At 43.7% G+C, this 20,019-nt stretch overlaps 1 protein-coding gene across 4 annotated transcripts in view; it reads left to right on the plus strand.

Moving 5' to 3' along the window:
• PCDH15 (protocadherin related 15) overlaps positions 1 to 20,019 on the plus strand; it is a 673,791-nt gene that overhangs the window by 385,176 nt on the left and 268,596 nt on the right. For all 4 annotated transcript variants that reach the window (XM_027661020.1, XM_027661021.1, XM_027661019.1 and 1 more), the window contains exon 5: positions 15,660 to 15,778. In XM_027661020.1, coding sequence (XP_027516821.1) covers positions 15,688 to 15,778 — 91 coding nt within the window. In that variant the 5' untranslated portion in view covers positions 15,660 to 15,687. The remainder of the gene's footprint in view (positions 1 to 15,659; positions 15,779 to 20,019) is intronic.

The raw sequence follows: 20,019 nt of genomic DNA on the forward strand, positions 1-20,019 counted from the left end.
GCTCCAGCCCCTCCGGGTCTCTCCTGTTGAGGGCCCAGAACTGGGCCCAGCCCTAGAGGTCCCTCAGCGGTGCCAGCACAGTGAACTCAGAACAAAACACAGTTCCTCAACAAATGAGCCCTGGCACTAAAGGACCTCTAAAATACCATTTTCTTACTGCAGTACCAATTTGGGGGAGAAAAAATGATGTGATCTCTATGGAGTTGGGAGACATCTACTGCACAAAGCAGCAGAAATGCTGCCTGGGGAGCTGGGTAAGGTTGGGTTGTTTGTCCCGGTGAACACAGCTGTGGTGGGGGGAAACAATTTTCTCCCTGGGTTTGGACTAGGGAATTGGATTTTTGGGCCTCTCAAACCATGACAACAGCCTATGGAAGAGAAGACCCTTGCTTGGAGTCGAGTGGCCGAGAGGGCTTGGAGATACCCTCCTCGTGTGTACTGGCAAAAATGAGGAGTAAGACTCTTGGCTTGCTGAACATATTGCAAAGGCACTGGTGTTGCTTGGGTAGATGCTTCCAGGTTAATTCCATGAATTGGAAGGTAGTGGGATCGATGCCTGCATTCTCCACCAAAACTGTGGTGGTTTGAAACTCCCAAGAATCTAATTTCTGAGTTCAAGCCCCCCTCCCACAGTTTGCCCTTGTTGAGAGGGTTTAGTGATGGTATGGACTTGATATCTTTTTCACCTCATGTGGAGAGTTTTCAGACAAAACACAACCATTCGTTATTGAGGGAAGGGGAAAATATTTAGAAAGGTTTATTTACACACGCAAAAGAGAAAATAGTCTTGCTGCTCATAGGGTTGTCTTTGCTTGTCAAAAACTCTGTGAAAGTGTGGATTATTTTTCTTTGCCTGCGCTGCTGTGTTTCATTTAGTCTGTTTTAACTCTTCATCTCTTAGGGTGGAAGCCCATTGCCCCTCCAGCCTTGCAGCATCACACTAAGAGATTCAAAGAGGAAAACTGTATTTTTTTTTTCTTTAATAGAACCCAAATAGATTGGTCAGATAATGGGTCACTAAATGTTTCTTTTGTAGAATAAAAACTGTGAGGGAGAAAGAGGTATGGGAAAGCCTGTGGGGGATGTGTTATCACTTGCAGTGGGCTGAATCAGGATGTTTTTGAAACAGTTGCGTTTAAGCCAAAGCTTCCCAAAATCTGACTGCCTTATGCTCAGGGATGGTACCTTCCCTCTTCCCTGTGTGCTGAGGCCCAAAGTGATGCTTTTAGAGTAAAATTTACATAAGGTGAAGAAAATTCCTTACTCCAGGCAGTTTGTTTAGCTTGGAACAAGTGTAGAGAAGTGTGAGGAAACTCAGACTTCATTTAAGGGCTTTGTAGGCTTTCCTAAATTTACAACACGCAGCTGGGGGGAAAAAAATCAAACATATAAATTAGCAACTGAATTAAACCACTAATCTGTTACATTCAGCATCTATTGCTCTGATTTCCTGACCCCTGTACCTGAGGTGAGGTGTGTACAGCACTACCTGGGTATTCCCTCCTGGCTCCTGCAGGCAGTTTGCAAAAGCCCTGAAGCACAGAAGATCCTTGTCTTAACTTGAATAATTAAGGATGTTATTGTTTGTAAAGGTAGCAACTGGGAGGAGAATTGGTTTTCTCTCTGTCATTATGACTTCCTGAACAAACCTGAATGTTTAGTTTGTGTGAAAAAGATTTCTTTGTGTGTATTCTTTTATTTCTGTTCGTGTTCCTCTAGTATAGAAATATTATGGTGGCAAGGGAAAAGTGTGTTACTACAGCAGCATTGGTCATCAGGATTTCAGTTGATATCTGTAATGTCTCTTTAATGTCTCCTTGCAGTAAATAATCCTTGTGCTTCTTTCTGGTTTGTTTGCTTGTTTGGTTTTTTTTTTTTTAAACTGCCAGAGGGCAGGGTTAGATGGGATATTGGGAAGAAATCCTTCCCTGTGAGGGTGGGGAGGCCCTGGCACAGGTTGCCCAGAGAAGCTGTGGCTACCCCTGGATCCCTGGAAGTGCCCAAGGGCAGGTTGGACAGGGTTTGGAGCAACCTGGGCTAGTGGGAGGTGTCCCTGCCCATGGCAGGGGGTGGAATGAGATAGGCTTTAAGGTCCCTTCCAACCCAAAGCATTGTATGATTTCTGAGAGGTGGGGGTTGTTTTCTTGGGGATTCTTGTTCTGTTTGAGAAAGGAGGGTTCGGTCCCACAGTGTCGTCACAGCTGAGCCATCCTTCGTGAGACTTTGTCCTTCTCTGGTGTCTCTTTGTGAAGTGATGTCCGAAAAACCAGTGTTTAATGCTCCAGGGGGGTTTTATTGTCCTTTATAATATCATTATAATTTAGGCCCTCTTTCTATCTCTCTTAATGCTCTCAAGCACTTTGTTTACTTTACTCAGTACCATTACACTGCAGCAGCTCCCTGGGCCGCTCCCTCTGAGGGGAAAACAGCTGAGAAGCTGACAAATTCCCCATCCCTCTTTGCATACATGAATATCTCATTTGTCCCAACGTGCCTTTTCATCCAAATGGAGCTTCATTTCCCAAGCTATTGCCCAGGTACTAAATGCACTTAAATCCTCGCAGAGCTGCTGAGAACCCTCTGTTTGTCCCCACAGCTGAGCTCTGCGGTTGGCAGACAGTCACCTGGCACCTCTCCATTCCACACTACCTCCCTGACTCCAGCACTGCCACCTACACCTCCCTCACCCCTCAGTAAACCACGTGGGCCTCCTCATCTGGGCTGTAGGCTCGTAGTTTTCTGTCCCGTTTACAACTGAATTGGATTAAAATTGCGTTTCCTGCAGTTCAGCCTTTCATCTTGGATAGTCAACCTCATCCATCACGGGTGCTGTCCTTCAAAACCATCCCAGAGCCAGGCCTCTCTTTACACATTTAAAAGCCATTCTAGGACAAAAGCCCCCAAAATTGAGGGGTGAGGTTGGACTGATGCCAGTCCCATCAAATACATGCCTGAGTTTAAAGGTATCTCTCTTCTGACACTAAATGAAGACTGTCTTCTAATTTTGTCTGTAGAATGAATGTTTCCTGTAATTCTATTCTTATGTTCTTGCTGCCAAGGCCTTTTTTGTACCTCATCATCCTGACAGCCCCAGGGCACTGTGCAAGGGGGAACAAGGCCCCAGGAAGGACCAGATCATCCCACTTGGCACTACTTACCTGCAGTTCATCTGTCTGATGCAAACTACATGAATGTATCTTCCCCTTTCTCCAAAGGAACTGTCTCAGGACCATGTCCAGAACTCCAGTCTCTCTCCTGTACAAATAATCATGACTCTTGAGTCCATTCTCCTTTTCTTATTGTCCCACCTTCAGCAGTGAGTAAGAATCTGTGCTTGGTATCCCCAGTTCTGAGCATCAGCTGTTTGGCAATGTTAACAAACCCAGTGGTGTCTTTCAGGTTCACCCTTGTGATTCCAAGGTGGTAAAATTACTTCAGTGTTGTCATCAGAGCAGCTTCCAAGATGGATTGGCATTGGTCACTCTTCCATGAAAAAGGCAAACCATTGCCCAGCTGCTTGTCATGAGCTTTGTCTTTTGTATTTTCCTTCCCCCTGAGTGACTTGGGTACAAGTCCTTCTCCTTGTGTGATTCTGAGGGTCAGCAGGTTTTCATACAGAGCCTCTGCTGTTGAGCTTTGGGTCCAAGGAAAAGAGGCATCTTCACCCCTAGTTTCTGAAGCTTGGTTTATTATCATAGAATGAGAATGGTTTGGGTTGGAAGGGACCTTAAAGCTCCTCCCATTCCACCCCACCCTGCCATGGGCAGGGACACCTCCCACTAGCCCAGGTTGCTCCAAGCCCTGTCCAACCTGCCCTTGGACACTTCCAGGGATCCAGGGGCAGCCACAGCTTCTCTGGGCAACCTGTGCCAGGGCCTCCCCACCCTCACAGGGGAGAATTCCTTTCTCACTATCCCATCTAACCCTACCCTCTGGCAGTGGGAAACCATTCCCCCTTGTCCTGCCATTCCAGGCCCTTGTGAAAAGTCCCTCTGGAGCTTCATGACTGTCAAAAACTTGGAGGTTCAGATCCCATGACTGAACTTGTGGTCATACCCTGGCAGGTCTGTGTTGCCTCATCCATGTGCCTTGGGGAGGTCAGTGAGTGTCCAAGTTGTGCTGATAGTTTCCAGACTCTATTCAACTTTATTTAACCTAGTGACTTATGAACAGCAATTTTTATGGAATTCATTGAAGTATGAATGTCAGTTCCAGCTCAATAACAGTGAAAATATCAAGTAGGAAGATGGAAGTGAACTGAGGAGGGGGAGAACATTATCAGGTCCTGTTGCTGTGTATGAGCTGTCCTTATATTGAGTGATATCTGCATCTCTGAGTGCATTTCCTTGTTTACTTCTACCCATTCTCCCCCATCTGGCCTCAGTCAGAGACAAAACTGGTGGGGCTTGTGACCTTGTGTGGGTATAAGGGTGCTGTTAATTTAAAGACTGTCAAAAACCAAGGTTAGTTGGGGGGTTTTTTTGTTTGTTTTTATTTTTTAATGAGATGTTACAGTAAATTGGTGAAACAGTCTTATTTATTTTGACATCTTTTGAAATTTGAGAATAATACAGCCTTGTTTTTAAATATTCCTCCGACTGATGAGGTATTGCTGTGCTGTTAAAACAGAAGCTGTGAAAGCTCTAGTTTTGGTGGTACTCTTGGATTTCCTTTAGGGAATCTCATTTTTTCTTGGATATCTTAATAGTTAAATATTTGTAAAACCATTTGGACTGAACTTCTTTGGGAAATAATCCTCGATATGGTACTCATGAGTTAAGTATCTAAATAAACAATTAGATTTCTCGTGCTGAACAAAACTGCTTTAACTGTTCCAAGGTATGTTCTACATTTACACAAAATGACTCCAGCAAATGTCTTTAAAGTGCAGCAGTGGGGTCCTCAGTTTGCATCACTTCCCACATTGTTCAGCCTGGGGAGGAGAAGCTTTGGGGAGACCTCATTTGGAGGCCTTCCAGAACCTGAAGGAGCCAATGTGAAAGATGGGAAGAGACTATTTCCAAGTGCCTGGAGTACTAGGACAAGGGGGAATGGCTTCCCACTGCCAGAGGGCAGAGTTAGATGGGATATTGGGAAGGAATTGTTCCCTGTGAGGGTGGGGAGGCCCTGGCACAGGTTGCCCAGAGAAGCTGTGGCTGCCCCTGGATCCCTGGAAGTGTCCAAGGGCAGGTTGGACGGGGCTTGGAGCAAGCTGGGCTAGTGGGAGGTGTCCCTGCCCATGGCAGGGGGTGGGACTGGATGATCTTTAAGGTCCCTTCCAACCCAAACCATTCTGGGATTCTATGTTAGTAATCCCTGGCATGTGTCAGCCTACCTGTGGTCTGGAAACAGTTCTCTATGGCAACCAGGAACCATCTGAAAATCCCTGCCCTTGCACATCTCCCAGAGTAACCTCTGCCATGATTTCTTATGCCTCCACAATGAATTTTAAGATTATTTCTCTTCTGTCCCTCCGAAGAGGGAAGCCATTTCTTGCTGGTTTGCCTGGATATTTGACTTAAAAAAATAAAGAAATACTTGAGCAGATAAAACCCCCACACATGTGTATTTAAATCCAGCAGCAGCAGCTTTGGGAGGCTCCCTGTTGCCAGCTGTCCCTGGATGAGTGCCCTGTGCACATCCAAATGTCCCAATCCGTGGGCACACACCCCCCAGCTCTGCAACGTGTGAATCCCCGGCAGATGCAGCTGAACAAAGGGGCTGAGAAATGCAGGATGAATCCCTCCATTCATCACTGTGCATAAGCACTTCTCAGAGTCTGGAATGTTGGAAGAGAGGAGAAGGATTTACTTGAGAGATGTGGAGGCCCAGGGTCTTGGAATAGCCAAGGAAACCTGGGCGGGTGAGAGCACTGTGTGCTCTGTGTTTTAAGGAAAGCTGAAATAGCCAAAATCCAGGAAATCTAGGAAGTCAAATGCTGAGTATTGGGGATTGCTGAGGCAGTACTGAGGTGTGAGGTTATCTGGAGAAATGGAGGCTCAGGAGATGGATATGCATGATTGGCAGAGGGCTGAAGGGCAGTTGGAGTCATGAGGAGGTGTAGGGGGTGGAATGGTTGGAGGGAGATGAGTGGATCGTGGAATCATAGGATGGGCTGAGTTGGCAGGGACCTTAAACACCATCTCTGTCCACTCCCTGCCATGAGCAGGGACACCTCCCACTAGCCCAGGTTGCTCCAAGTCCTGTCCAACCTGGCCTTGGACACTTCCAGGGATGGGGCAACCACAGCTTCTCTGAGCAATCTAAAGAGGGAAGTGATTGCAGACTTTTGAAGCCTTTTAAATATGCCAAAACACAAGCAAATACTTAACTATCTCCTTTCCCTCATGGCCAACAAACTCAAAAAGCAATCCAAGTATAATCAAAACAAGTAATCATGTCTAATTATGTTCTCATTGCCTGTTAAGGAGGGATAAGAGGCGTTTTTAAGGGTAAGATCCCTGTAAAATACTGGGAAGAAAGGTGATGGAGCAGAGGAATGAAAGAGTGCTTGAGGCCTGATAGACATGGTGTGAGATATGGAAAAGCTTGGAGAGCAGAGGGAGGTGTGAGGTTTGGAATAAGCTGTTTAGGAGTGATGATGACAAGTGTGTTTGTGCAGAACTAACACCTGACAGTGCAGGAGGTGGGGGAAGGCAAGACAAGGACCTCTTTGGGTTTGGGTTGCTGTGGGATGGGAGCAGAGGGAACCTGAAGGGCAGGCTTAGGGAGCATAGGCAAAATATGGGTGATAAACAGCAGATATGTGGTTAAAATAATGAAGATCTGGCATGTGGCTTAATTAGCAGCCTCAAATCCAGGTGTCCAGACCGAGGAGGCTTCCCCAGAAAGCTGTGGTGTGATGTATGAGAGAGGTCTAAGCATAACAGGTGTGTCATGGAATATCTGAGGTGGTTTGTCTGGAAGGCTCCTCCTGTCCTTGGCTCATGGGTCGGATGATCTGTTGATTTAAGTGTGAAGCAGAATGTGGTAGCTGGGGATGCACCAGGTGACCTGGGATCCAAGATGAAACCTGCTATTTACTGCTCTTTTCTAGAAAAGAAACCTGTTAAATAGCTTAATTTAGGATGAGCTGTGGAGTCTGGTCCCTGGAGGGAAAGAGGAGGCACTGGGGTTAACAGCAGGTAGGCACTGGTGGGAGAAGAGGTGACTGAGATTTATTTGGAGTATCCCTGGGGTGTGGAGGAAGGCAGACTGGACCCTGCCTTCATCTGTACAACAACAGGAGGTACATTTGCTTTTTAGAGGACTCCTGAATTCTGCTGCAGGTGTGTGACAACTATATGGCTTAATCAGCCTTATTATTTGTCATCTGTCCTAAGTTCAAAAGCCAGGACTATTTTTAAAGCTTTGGGAACAACAATTTCCAGTACCACAACCTTCACCCTGCCACAGAAGTAGCTGAGCATTATGTCTGTTCAGGGTGTGTCACGTGTGTGTATCTGTGTACACATGTTAATTCTGACATGTCATTGCACTGAACTGCTCCAACAGAGCCAATGCAGAGCCCTGTCATTCTTCCAGGGTGTATTGAACACTGCTCCTGGTGTGTGGTGACCAGCAGGCAAGTAGGAACATTCAGTTTGTAGAAAGGGAGACTTTGCTGTGACAAGTTTTGGGGTGTTGATTTTTACAAAACTTAAATTAAAACTGTCTCGGAGAAGAGAAGCTGCAGCATATAAATTCTACTTGAAAAAAATGTCATTTTCTTCAGTCAAATAAATTCACTTAATGTAGTTTGGGTCATTTCCACTGTCATAACACAAGTCAGTGTTGAAGTGTTAGTGAAGATCTTGGGGCTGGTTTCCTGCAAGGAGCTCTCCAAGGGGACTCTTGACAGAATATTTCCCGGTGGCAGAGAGAGATTCACACCTCTGATTCTCTCCTCTGTGTTAAGTAATCCCAGTGAACAATCCTTGGAGAGAAACAACTCTGGCAAGGCAGAAATAGAGAGGTTTTTGGGATAGTATCCAATACTTGTCTTGCAGTCAAACCAGTGAAACCCATCTTTGTACTTTGATATCAAAGTATATTTTCATTATTAACACTTCAGTGTGTAACTTTAGCTCTGGGTGCATATGTTGTGAAGACAAAGGTTATCAAAGAATTAATTTCACTACTCCTGGCTAATAGAGATTGTATTTCTTTTAATCTTTTGATGTTAGGCAGTTAATGTCACTTTTCAGATGGAGTCCTGCTGGCACTGCTCTCAGGGGTTTAGGGTGTCTTTCCTCTCTCCTCTTTCTGGAGCCACCATCTGCAAAGCAGGAGTTTCAAATGAACAATGTCACAGCCCAAACTTACCAATTGCTTTGGATTAAGCACTCAAAAGCTTCTGTGAGGACAGTGTTTTATAGGCTAAGTCTTTGCAGGGGGGTTGGGAGTCAGAATCTTTTCATAATGCATTAAAAAAATGAGATTTCTGGCAGGAATGAATTGGCTGCCCTGTTTACCCAGCCATGGCCAAGTGGTTGTGATCGTGTGAACCCATCTAATAGCTGGGTTACTTGTTAAAAATACAGAAAATGCATTAAATAGTTAAATTAAATTTTAAAATGCATCATTCACATTTAGGTCCAGGGCCAACTGTGGTGTTTTCACTGAAGTTTTGAATGACTTGTTACTAATGCAGAGGCAAGTTACTGGGGCTACACCCTGTTACTGGTGCTTCATTTTGTCTTTGCAGTGCCTGGCTCTGGCAGTGGCATCTCATCGACTCTTGCAGAATCATTTCTGCAAGAAAGGCACAGAAAATACGTTTAAAGAGTGGGGCAAAGAAATAATTAAAGCCAGCAGCCCTTAGAAGAATATGGGCAAGCAGGAATTATGTGTGAATTATGTCAAGGTTGATAGAGAGAACATAATGAGGAATTTGGAATTGCAGGTGAACATTTTTCTTCAGTTCTTCATGTAAACTGTCATAATTTTTTCTTCAGTTCTTGTGTCTTTGCTTTCTAAAAATGCTGTCTCCAAGTAAGGCTAAAAACTCAAGACCCTGCTAACACAAGGACAAGAGACAGAAATGCAGCATCAATGTTACTTTATTTTTAATGTGTTTGTTTATGCTGGAATAGATCCAGCAGCTGTGAAAAGGGAATCAAGTTGTGAGCATGTTTGATCTTGAAACTTGATCTTAAAATTCTTCATACCACTGAAAGGTTTTACCCAGAGAGAGGAGAATAACAAAATCCAAATCAGCTGTGCCAATCCTGTTGTGTGAGAGCTCTTTAATACAGGAGGATTGAGTAAATCCAGGAATCCACAGGCTGAGCTACGTGTTAAGTGCCCAAGAAGTGTCAGTGAAATAAAACCTGTAGTAGTGTTCTGCCTTCTGGAAGATCCAAAACTCGAGAGAGGGTTCTGTTTGTGCTGTAAATTATTCAGTGTAGTACCAGATCAGCCAAATATTTGCTTATGCTTGAGTTCTTCCTCAGGAAAGCATTTAAACAGATATTTACCTTCAGTAAACAGAGTTATTCATGCCTGCTGCTGAACTAAAGCCAGAGCTGGCTTATGTGGGCTTAACTCAGAGGTAAAGGCTTCCTTCACTGGCTTTTCCCGTGGTTATAAGGAGGTGCTGTGGGATGGGCTCAGGAGGGAGTTTGTGGGCTGATATTCAGCCTTCCAGGATGCCCTGAACTAGCTGAGGTGATCCCTGAGCTGGAATTGTGGTTTATTGTTCTGGTTAAGCCCGACCTGAGGGTGTTTTCCAGCAGTGCAGATGTGCTCCAGATGTGCACCCTCAGTGAGATGGCTCAGGACCTTGCTAGGGTTCCCAAGTAAACAGCCCTGAGATATTTAGTGGAAATCATGGATATGAATTCAGAGGATACCAGATGAAGTGACTGTGGTGTTGAATGGCATTGAGGAAAACCAGAATTTGGGGAGGGTTTTTTGTGTGTCTGTTCTTGGGTTTAAATAAGAGTTTAGAAGTTTATTTTTATTCTCTTGGCAGTTCAACGTAATTTTTTAGGCAAAATAAACAAAAATAAACCATTTGGGACACACAGCCTAATGAACTGTAGCTTTAACCCAACCAGGAAGGCTGTCAGACTATAAAGCAAATCCATCTCCTTTTTGGCTTCTGTAGGAGGCTTTTTTCCCTGTTTCTACTGACATTTCTGATTTATTATGGCACCAGTTCTCTAGAGTAAACACCTACACTTCAGAGACTCCCTGTTTTGTGTCCACAGTCTTTTGAGTTCATCAGATCAGTAATAATATAGATGAGCCTTATAATAAAACTGTCCACTATAATTTCTCCTGTGTTTAAGCAATTCAGTTGCGTGAACTTTTAAAAATACATAGTTATAAAGATTTATCACAATTTATCACCAAAATGTCACTTCTGATGCTTGAAGGAGTTCTGGGTGATTGTGTAAATTAACAGAACCCATACAAATGGGTATTTAATCACTTTTTAAATGCTGTGGTATTCATCCAGCCATGGCAGTTTCTCAGGAGCCATTGTTTTTGACATGTATATTAAGTGGCAAATATTTGTTTACATGTCTGCTGAATTAATGTGCACTTAATGATTTCTGTTGAAGTTTGCACTCTCTGCTCTTACAGTGGCTTGAAGCCCTGACGGTGTTGGCCTCAAAGCTGTTTTCAGATTTGCTGTTTGTGGTGAGAGAACACTCCAAGCTGGTGACTGTTTGTGGTGTGGCACCACCACAGTCCCTGTTTCATGTGAAATCAGGGGTGCAGAGGTCAGTTCTGGTGTGAGGGCTCTGCTTCCTGCAAGCCTGGTCCAAATTTGAGGTTTTGTTGTTTTGTTTGTTTGTTGTTGTTTTTTTTTTTTTCTGATTCAAATTGAATATTTTAAGTAGGGAAAAAAGATGTTGATCTGTTGGAGCGAGTCCAGAGGAGGCCATGGAGATGGTCTCAGGGCTGGAGCCCCTCTGCTCTGGAGCCAGGCTGGGAGAGCTGGGGGGGGTTCACCTGGAGAAGAGAAGGATCCAGGGAGACCTGAGAGCCCTTTCCAGGGCCTAAAGGGGCTCCAGGAGAGCTGGAGAGGGACTGGGAACAAGGGATGGAGGGACAGGACAGAGGGAATGGCTTCCCACTGCCAGAGGGCAGAGTTAGATGGGATATTGGGAAGGAATTCCTGGCTATGAGGATGTGGAAGCCCTGACCCTGGTTGCCCAGAGAAGCTGTGGCTGCCCCTGGATCCCTGGAAGTGTCCAAGGCCAGGTTGGATGGGGCTTGGAGCAACCTGGGCTGGTGGGAGGTGTCCCTGCCCATGGCAGGGGTGGGACTGGATGATATTTTGGGTGCCTTCCAACCCAAATCATTATATGGATCTGTAATTCTGATTTACTGAAACTCAGTGTTCTGCTGAAATTTCAGCTCTGATTTTGGGTCAGGAGTTTATCACAGACCAGTGTGGGTAAGGATTTGCTATTTGTACACTAGTTTTCTGTTACCTCCTAACCATGTCAACAACTTTGAATATTTTCTTCCCTGGCCTGTCTTTCTCTGCCAGTGTAACTTTTATAAAGAATCTATTCCACCCAACAGGTGGCTTTAGACTGTGTTAGCCTGTACTTATTTCAAAAAACTTCAAAAATTCGGGTTTTATTTCCATACCAAGAACAATTTGTACAAGCATTGAAAAATACTTTTTACCCCAACCATACCTGGTTATTTATTTATATTTCCCTGCTCATCTTCATATGAATGCAGTGTGGTAACACCAGATCTAAAAGTAAGTAATTATTTGAGGTTACCATAATGCCATTATTAAACATATTCAAGGTGCTTGGATGTCATAACTGATATTTTATATTCAGTGGGATTTTTAGTTTACGTTTATCCCCTCTTAAAATTTCAATTTCTACTGTTACAACATGAGAATATTTTCCAGGAAAATCCCAAGTCCTGTAGACATATTGTATATCTTTATTTTACAAATCTTCCTTCTCTCATCAATTCATAATTCAACTCAGCATTGTCATTTTCTATACTTGCTATTTTTTTAGTTTTCGAGGTGGTTTGGGTTTTTTTGTGGGTTTTTATTATGTATATTTTTAATTGGGGTTTTTTTTTGGTGGACTTTGTGGTGTTGGGGTTTTTTTAGTTTGGTTTTCTATGGGTTTCTTGTGGTTTTTTGGTTTGTTTTTTTTTTTTCTGGTATAAATTGAAGGAAAAACAGGGGCCAATTTTTATTCTCTTGTATTCCAGTTGCATATGGAGCTGCTTATTCTGGGAGCAGCAGTGTTGCTCTCCTCGTGGGTAACTTGACATTTCATCAGAATCAAAAATAAATCTGTCAAGATTCTGTCCTAAAAATCTCTCAGGAGCAGACTCAACTCAAGGGTGTCAGCTGAGCTCTGAATAACTTTCTAAAATAGCACATCGTGATTGGAAAGCTGGAGTTTTTCTCAAGGTTGTGAAATAAAATATCAGAGGCCTCTGAAGTGGGGCTGAGCTCTTCTTTCTTGCTCTTGTAACACCTTTAATCTGCACGTGGATGTGATTTTTTTTTTCCTTGGCTGGCCTGAAGAAACCAAGGCTGTCTCCTGAACTTTCCATTTCTGGAGTTTGAGATGTAAAAGGTTGGAATATATTATGGTGGAAGTGATTTTGTGTTGTTTGAAGGCACCATTTCAAAACCCAGAATGAGCTTAGTTGGCCAAGGGGAAATCTGGATGACAGTGGTTAAATGAGCATTTTGGGAAGTAGAAGGGGAGGGCAAAACCCCTTTTGAGCAACACTGGAAATATTGCTGAGTGGGCTCCTCAAGGAAGCTGTGCCAGGGCAGGCTCAGTTGGATCTCAGGAAAAGGTTCTTCCCCCAGAGGGTGGTTGGGCACTGCCCAGGCTCCCCAGGGCAGTGGGCACAGCCCCAAGGCTGCCAGAGCTCCAGGAGGGTTTGGACAATGCTCTGGGGCACAGGGTGGGATTGCTGGGGTGTCTGTGCAGGGCCAGGAGCTGGACTGGATGATCCTTGGGGGTCCCTTGCAGCTCAGGATATTCTAGGATTACTTTTATTTGTCTCCAAGAAAGAACCAGCTGCTCTTTTTCTCAGCAGGTAACAGCCTTGTCAGGTTATTGCTGACATACTTTATGGGCTTGGTGCTTCGTTTTCATAGCTGTGTCAAGCCTTTTAAATAGCTTTTATCCTATGGATAGTGGGATCTTAGAGAGCAATTCCGGTCTCCTCACATGTATGGGAATACTAGGCCCTTTAGGAAGGACTAAAGTTCTCATTTGAACTGCTCCTAATTTTGCATTTAATGCAAATTCACATTGGAGCTGTTGGGGTTCCTCTCTCCTCTCTGAGGTTGTTCTCCACAGCTCCCTGAAAGGAGCTTGTAGTGAGGTGGGGGGGGAGTTTTGCCTCTTCTCCCAGATAGCAGGTGACAGGATGAGAGGAAATGGCCTCAAGTTGAACCAGGGCAGGCTTAGGTTGGATATTATGGAAAAATTCTTCCTGGAAAGGGTTGTAGAGCATTGGAACAGACTGGCCAGGGCAGTGGTGTAGTCACCACCCCTGGAAGTGTTTGAGACCTGTGTGGATGTGGCACTTGGGGACAAGGTTTAGTGGTGAACAGGGTGGTGCTGGTTGACAGCTGGACCTGGGGATCCAGGGGCTCTTTTCCAACCTTAGTGGTTCTGTGACTGATTCTCTGCTGGAGTTGGGGACAGAAAGGTGGGAGAAGTGCAAGGGGAAGAGAAGGAAGAGAGAGGGGAAGGAGAAAGAGGAGAGAGGAGGAAGGTGGGTGCTTCTGTATGGCTTGAATCAATGAATTCTGAAACCTTGAGCTGCTGTGTCTGGTGGAAATGAAAACGAGCAGTGCCATGAGATCTGTGCCAGTGCCTCACTCAGACACAGGCTGCATCCCTCTTCAATGCCTAATATTAAAGTTTTTCCTGGAATTGCTGCCTGTTCCAGCTGCCTGCAGAGACCTCCTGCTGCTGGACAGGGTGGGAAGAGTCTGACCTGAGCAGAGATGGAGATTGGAAAAGCCCCTCTCCACCTTTAACCCCCAGATGAGAGAGGAGCAACATGTGCAGTGTGGGATTTCAAGTGGTGTTTTGCTGTTCCTCTTTATTTTTACAACATTGTTTGGAATAGTGAATGTTGGTATTAAAATCCATTGGAAGGCAAAAAGTCAACTGTGATCTGTGTCCTTTGCAAAGAAAAAAAGAGCTCTGCTTGCTGTGTAAGGGAGCCTCAGGTCATAGGATAGAACCATTAAGGTCGGGAAAAACCTTGAAATCCCACCTATGTGAGGTGTCTTGGAAGCAAGCAAACTATGTGTGTATATATATATTTATATATCTGAAACAGATAGTGTCAACCACCTTCAATATTTAAGTAAGCATGGGCCACTCAGTCTGGTTTATTAGATTTCACTGCTTGCTTCCCTCATCCTTTTGAAAAAAAACCCACAGATTTTCCTCCAAAACTCTGGATATACATATCTTGCTTTGCAAGATACTATTCGTAATAAATTCAGCTCTTTGAGAAATTCTTGGCTTGTCCCTTGAAACTATCACCTGTTTTTGTTGGAGGTGGAACTCCTGCTTCCCTGTGGCTTGGATAACTCTTGGGAGTGATGTAAGAGGCTGTTTTTATGCCCTGAATGGGTATTTCTGGGTGTTTGGGTGAATTCGATGCTGCCCAGACATTTGTTTTTGCTGTGAGCTTGTGGAGGGAAGCAGCACATCACCGGTGCCTGGCTGGGAGAGGATGGAACGTGGGAATGCCGAGGCTTTAGGTGGGGGGGTACCAAGCTGGTTTTTTTGCCTTGGAATCAAATACAGCAGTTTTGGAACCCCCAGAGAAAGGTCCGAGCAGAAAGTGGGCATGAAATCCAGGTGAGGTGCTTTGCTTGGGAAAACTGACAGCACTTCAAACCTCTTTATACAACAACTTGTTTTCTTATTGCTGAAAGTCTCTCTCCAGACAAGTCCATTGAATTTATCACAACCTTTTTTTGAATTTGAAGGAATATTTTTAAATAATTTAATTCTAAAGCTACAGAAATATGCAAATTCTCTTTATTGGAGCCATAAACCAGAGCTTTAGAGAACTTCCTAATGCTGCTCACTCTAAATATACCCTGGAGTTCAGCCAGACCTGTCTTGGCCAGTTTATTTTACTAGTTTCGGGCATTTTTGGTGGGTTGTTGTTGTTGTTTGTTTTTCCCATTTTCCTGGACACAAATCAACAGTGTCTCATTAAAGAAGACCATCTTTGGGGATCACTCATGTTTTTCCTGGGTGATGCCTTGGAATCCTGAGTCCCTCTGGACTTGTGGAACACTGGTTTTAATCAGTGGAATTTCTCTGCTCCAGCTGCTTCTCCAAAGTACTTTAAAGCAGAAGGCTAAAGCAGGAAGGATGGCATAAATACCTTATTGCATGGAAATTAGGGAAATCAGACCTGATTTAAGCAAGAAACTTGCATTTTCTTTCCTTGGAGGGCTGTGTGTGCATAGTTACCAACTGAATGAGTGCCTGCATACGTATTGATGTTAATGGGGTTAACCTGGCTCATTTTCTGGTTTTATTGCAGAAACAGTGCCCTGGTCTTACAGACTACACATCCCCTGGGACAGAGTTTGTAATCACTCCCACTGGAGCAGGTGGGTTGACTAATGTGGGGATCAAATCTCTCTCTTTCAGATCTGCCTCGAGTGAAGTGTGACAGAAAATGGTCCAGCAGCTTTGTCTCTGGCAATGGCTCTCCGTGGGGACTGCACTCACTGCTGTCCTGGCAGCTGCTCTGGCCCAGAATGATGAAGGTAGGCTTTGGGCTGAGGGGGTGGAGCTGTGGGAGGGGTGGGATGAGCCTGTGATAACATTTTAACCCAAATTTTTGATAGGAAAAAGTAGTTTGGTAGGAAAGAAAAGTTAAAAGAAAGAAAGATCTGGGAACGTTTTACGGTTTCAGCTTCTACTGGTGATTTTATTTTACAAAGCTCTTGATCTACCAGGCAAGAGAAAAGCTGAAGTTATGATTATTCAGTGTGAGACTTCAGCATAAAAATTTGTTTTGTCTTAATCACTGAACAGGCTTTAACAAACTTTACTTTGCTTTGTTTGTAAATCAGCAGTCATGGTTGGTACAGGAGTTTGAGAGAATTATTAATGGGCTGTATACAGGTCTGACCAAAAACTTGGGAAAAGATGCACAATGAGGGGTTTCTGGAGAAACAAGACTTCAGGAACCCTGAAACGTGGCACCAGTAGCTCATGTTCCTCCTCACAGAATTTTGGTTGAATTTAATTATAAGATACCAGAATTGTGTTCTGCCAGTGATCCATAGTAATAAAAAATTCCAGACCTAGAGTATTGACTAGAATTTATTGTTCTGAACAATTTATAGAGGTTGAAGGCCAAAGGCTGTCAGACTTGTTCTTAAATACTCTTAAGAGTAATGAGTGAGATAATTAAAGACTGAGTATGGTTTCAGAGTGTCTGTAGTGAAGTTGCTCGTGCGTGGCACTTAAGCCCTCCATGTAAGTAAACTGTAATTGCTCATATTTATGATTTTTGTAGCTGGATTTTCTTTTAGAAACCTTTATTTTGGCAGTTCTGAAAACACAGTAGTTTTGCTTTCATTAGAAATTGAAGCAGGATTGAAGGCTTTGCTTTGGTTTTTGCTATCGAGTCGAAAGTCTATTTTTCTTGCTCTACTAATTGCTCTCCAAATGTCCTTTTATTCCCTTCCATCCCCCAGCCCAACCCCACGTTACATTTGATGCCCGTGATGTCCAAGAGAGCTAATTTAATTTTCTCCCCTTTTCCAGCCTGTCATTATCCCTGTCATTCCTGACACTGAAGTGGAGCGTTCAAGCTGCTCATATTTCAGATATTTGATCTGTGCCTGGCTACAATTAGCTTGCTTTTTAATCATTTATTGCAGCAGAGGAGTGGCACCGTTAGGCTTTGCAATATTGACCTTGGAGGTGGCTGTTTGAGGAGGGAAATGCTCTGTTTGATGGAGGAGAGGCTGCAGGGCAGTGGGATGTCCTCTGGCATGGGAATAAGCTGTTGGAGGGGGGGGAAGCAGGGTGATGGGAGCGTGGGGGGCTCTGTCCCTTCTGGGGTGAAACAAAACCACTCAGGGCAGGCTGAAAATCTAAAGCAACACTTTTTACTGTGATCTTATTTGTGCTCACACTGGCAACATAATGTTCATGCAAAAAGGCATCTTTGATGGAAATAAAATGGGGATTTTTGGTTGAATACCCGTTTCTAGTTACAACTGAATGATGCTGAAGGGTGTGGAACACGTGGCAGGGATGCCCCAGCCAGGATGGTAACAGGCAGTTTGATCTTCAGAACAGGAAAACTGATTTCAACAATTTTTGTTCCTTTGCACTTATATGACAAAATTCTGTGTTCATGTCCTTATCCCAGGGGTATTCAGATCATACCCTTTTAGTTCCAGGTGATTCAGAGGAAGGGAAAAATGCTTATCCACATTTACATGTGCATCTATAGTTCATTAATGTGACTGAAAACACAGAGCAGCTTTCTTACTTAAAAGGGTTGTAAATATCTTGTTTGGGTGGCTTTTTTTTTTTTTTTTTAGCCTGGCTCATGCCATTTTATTTATCACAAAACTTAGGTTTATCCTTGATAATGTTCTCTTCCATAGTCTGAACAGAGGAGCTCTGCCTTTCCCTGAAAATAAGTTTGCTGCACGTAGCCAAGAGCCTTGTTCCCTTTCTGGGGGGAACAGCTCAGAGATGCTGTTTCTTGAGGACCTTGCAGCACCCTGATACAACCTGAACTGGTTTCCACCCCCCTCACACTGTGTTCAGGAAAGGGTAAACTGAGCTCAAAGGGCTTCTAATCGATGCCCTAATTCTCTAATAGAGAAAAAGTGATCTGGAAATGGATTTAAGCCAAGGTGGGGTAGTGGTGACTCAGCAAATGCCACCCAGCTAAATGAGGCAATGCTTACAGGAATAATTACTTTGAGATATGCTTCTTGCAGCCAAAGAGAAAAACTCTGTTCAGTGCTGGGGCTGCCGGAGTTGTTCTAATGTGCAGGAAAAACATTTGTAACCCAACGTGTAACATCAAAAACCCCCTGCTTTTTAGCAAGTGCTATTTCCAACCGAGTGTGGTTATTTTAACAGCAGAACGATCAGGGGTACAAGCAGGAGAAAATCAATTATGGCACAATTGATAAGCTGTTTCTTTGCTTCCAGCACACAAATGCTCCATTTCCTGGTGGGAGCTGTGCATGTTGGCTCAGTTGCTCTTCTCTCTTACTGAATTTTGCACCATTAGCTCCTAATTTCTTTATTTCACCTGGTCTTTGCTTGACCTCCCGAGTCATCAAACCTTCCCTACCCCCAGCAATTAATGATGTGACAAAGTAGCCTTAAAACTTTGGCAAAGACTGCCTCAGAAATGGTGAGGCTGCTTTCTTCCTGGACTTAGTAGGAGGCTTCCCCAGGAGCTCATTTATTTGTGATGAAATGCAAATACTTTCCATCTACTGCAGCCCCTTTTATTAAAAAACACCATCCCCCCCCAATTATTAAAAACCTCAATAATGTTGATCACTCTGTAGCCAAAGAAGTCTCAGTGTACTGCTGATGATCCCAGTCAGTGTTTAATTCCAATTATTTTAATAATAAATAAACTCAAATTATTTTCTATAAACAAATTATATTTAATAGGAAATAATATTTGCGAATGATAATGCTAATAATTCTATTTTTATTATCATTATTTTGTATCATAGTTATTATTTTACTCAGTATTTGCCAGAATAAATGTTGGGCTTGTGGGTGGATGGGGAATATGTGGGTGTTTTGTTTATGGTTGGTTGGTTTTGGTTTGGTTTTGGTTTTCTGAAAGGAGGAGATCTGGGTTTACAGTTCCTGCTCTTGTCTTTCTTCCAAGCAGAAGAAATGCTGCAAAGGTTTGGGTTTTTTTCATAATATTTTAGCTTAAGTAAAAGTAGAAATGTCAGTTGTAGCCTTGCAATATCTGAAATTAGGTCAGCTAAAATCTCTTTTATTTTTACAGTGCTACTCTATTGAATTCAGAGGCAAACTCTCAGGCTAGAAAAAATCAGGGAGGAGGAAGGTGGAAACACAAGATCAAATTTCTCTCTTTTCTCTCTAATCTAATGTCTGTGCCTTGAAGAAACACTTTAGCAGCAATTTTTGGTCAGGAGAGAAGGCTGCTGAGCTGAAAAGCTGTCTGTGTGCACTTCATGCCACCCAAACCAATCCAACAACAATTATTTGACAATTAATGAACTTAATTGTCTTCAGCAGCTAGGACATGCCTGTGAGGAAGGAGACAGATGTGAGGCTGGGGGTCCCACTAATTTATTCTTTACTCTTGAAAGGGATGAAAAAAAGGCAAAAATAATTCTGATCAGTTTTTAAAAACACAAGGGAGTGTGAAGGCCCCCAACAGAAGTTGCAATGAGTCTGTTACTGGGATTTTCAGAAGTATTTGCTGGGGTTGTGAATTGTGGGGCTCTGTTTCATACAGTGGCATCTTTGAAGGTTTTTTTGAAGATTGTTGGGGCTGCTTTTCACTCCAGTTGACTTGTTTTGATCCTTTTTTTTACACGTGAATGAATAGGAGTTGAAGTCCTTTACGTTTCTCCTGCAGACTCTCAGCTGGAAAACAAGAATTCTGACAAAAATCGTGCATTAATACACTCAGAGCTGAGATCACCTTAGTTCATATTATGTTATCTTGTAATGCAGGTGCAAATTTGGGTTGTGTTTTAGGGGGTTCCCTTGCCTTGAGGGGCAGGGAGGGAAAGGCTGGGCCTGCAGAGGCTGCTTGTGTTCCCTTGCACAGCTCAGTGTCTCCTGTCCCTCTCCATCCCACTGGCCAGGGACCTTTATCCCACCCTGTCACATCCCATCCAAACCAGCAATACTGGAATTCCACGTGGGTTGGATACAGGGCTGGGAACCACTGAATCAGCTCAGTTGGAAATGACTTTCCCCTCCCCTCTTTTTGCCCCTCCCCTCTTTTTGCCCCTCCCCTCTT

The sequence above is a fragment of the Corapipo altera genome, unplaced genomic scaffold (genome assembly GCF_003945725.1).
Source record: "Corapipo altera isolate COAL_440 unplaced genomic scaffold, ASM394572v1 133, whole genome shotgun sequence".
NCBI lineage: Eukaryota > Metazoa > Chordata > Aves > Passeriformes > Pipridae > Corapipo > Corapipo altera.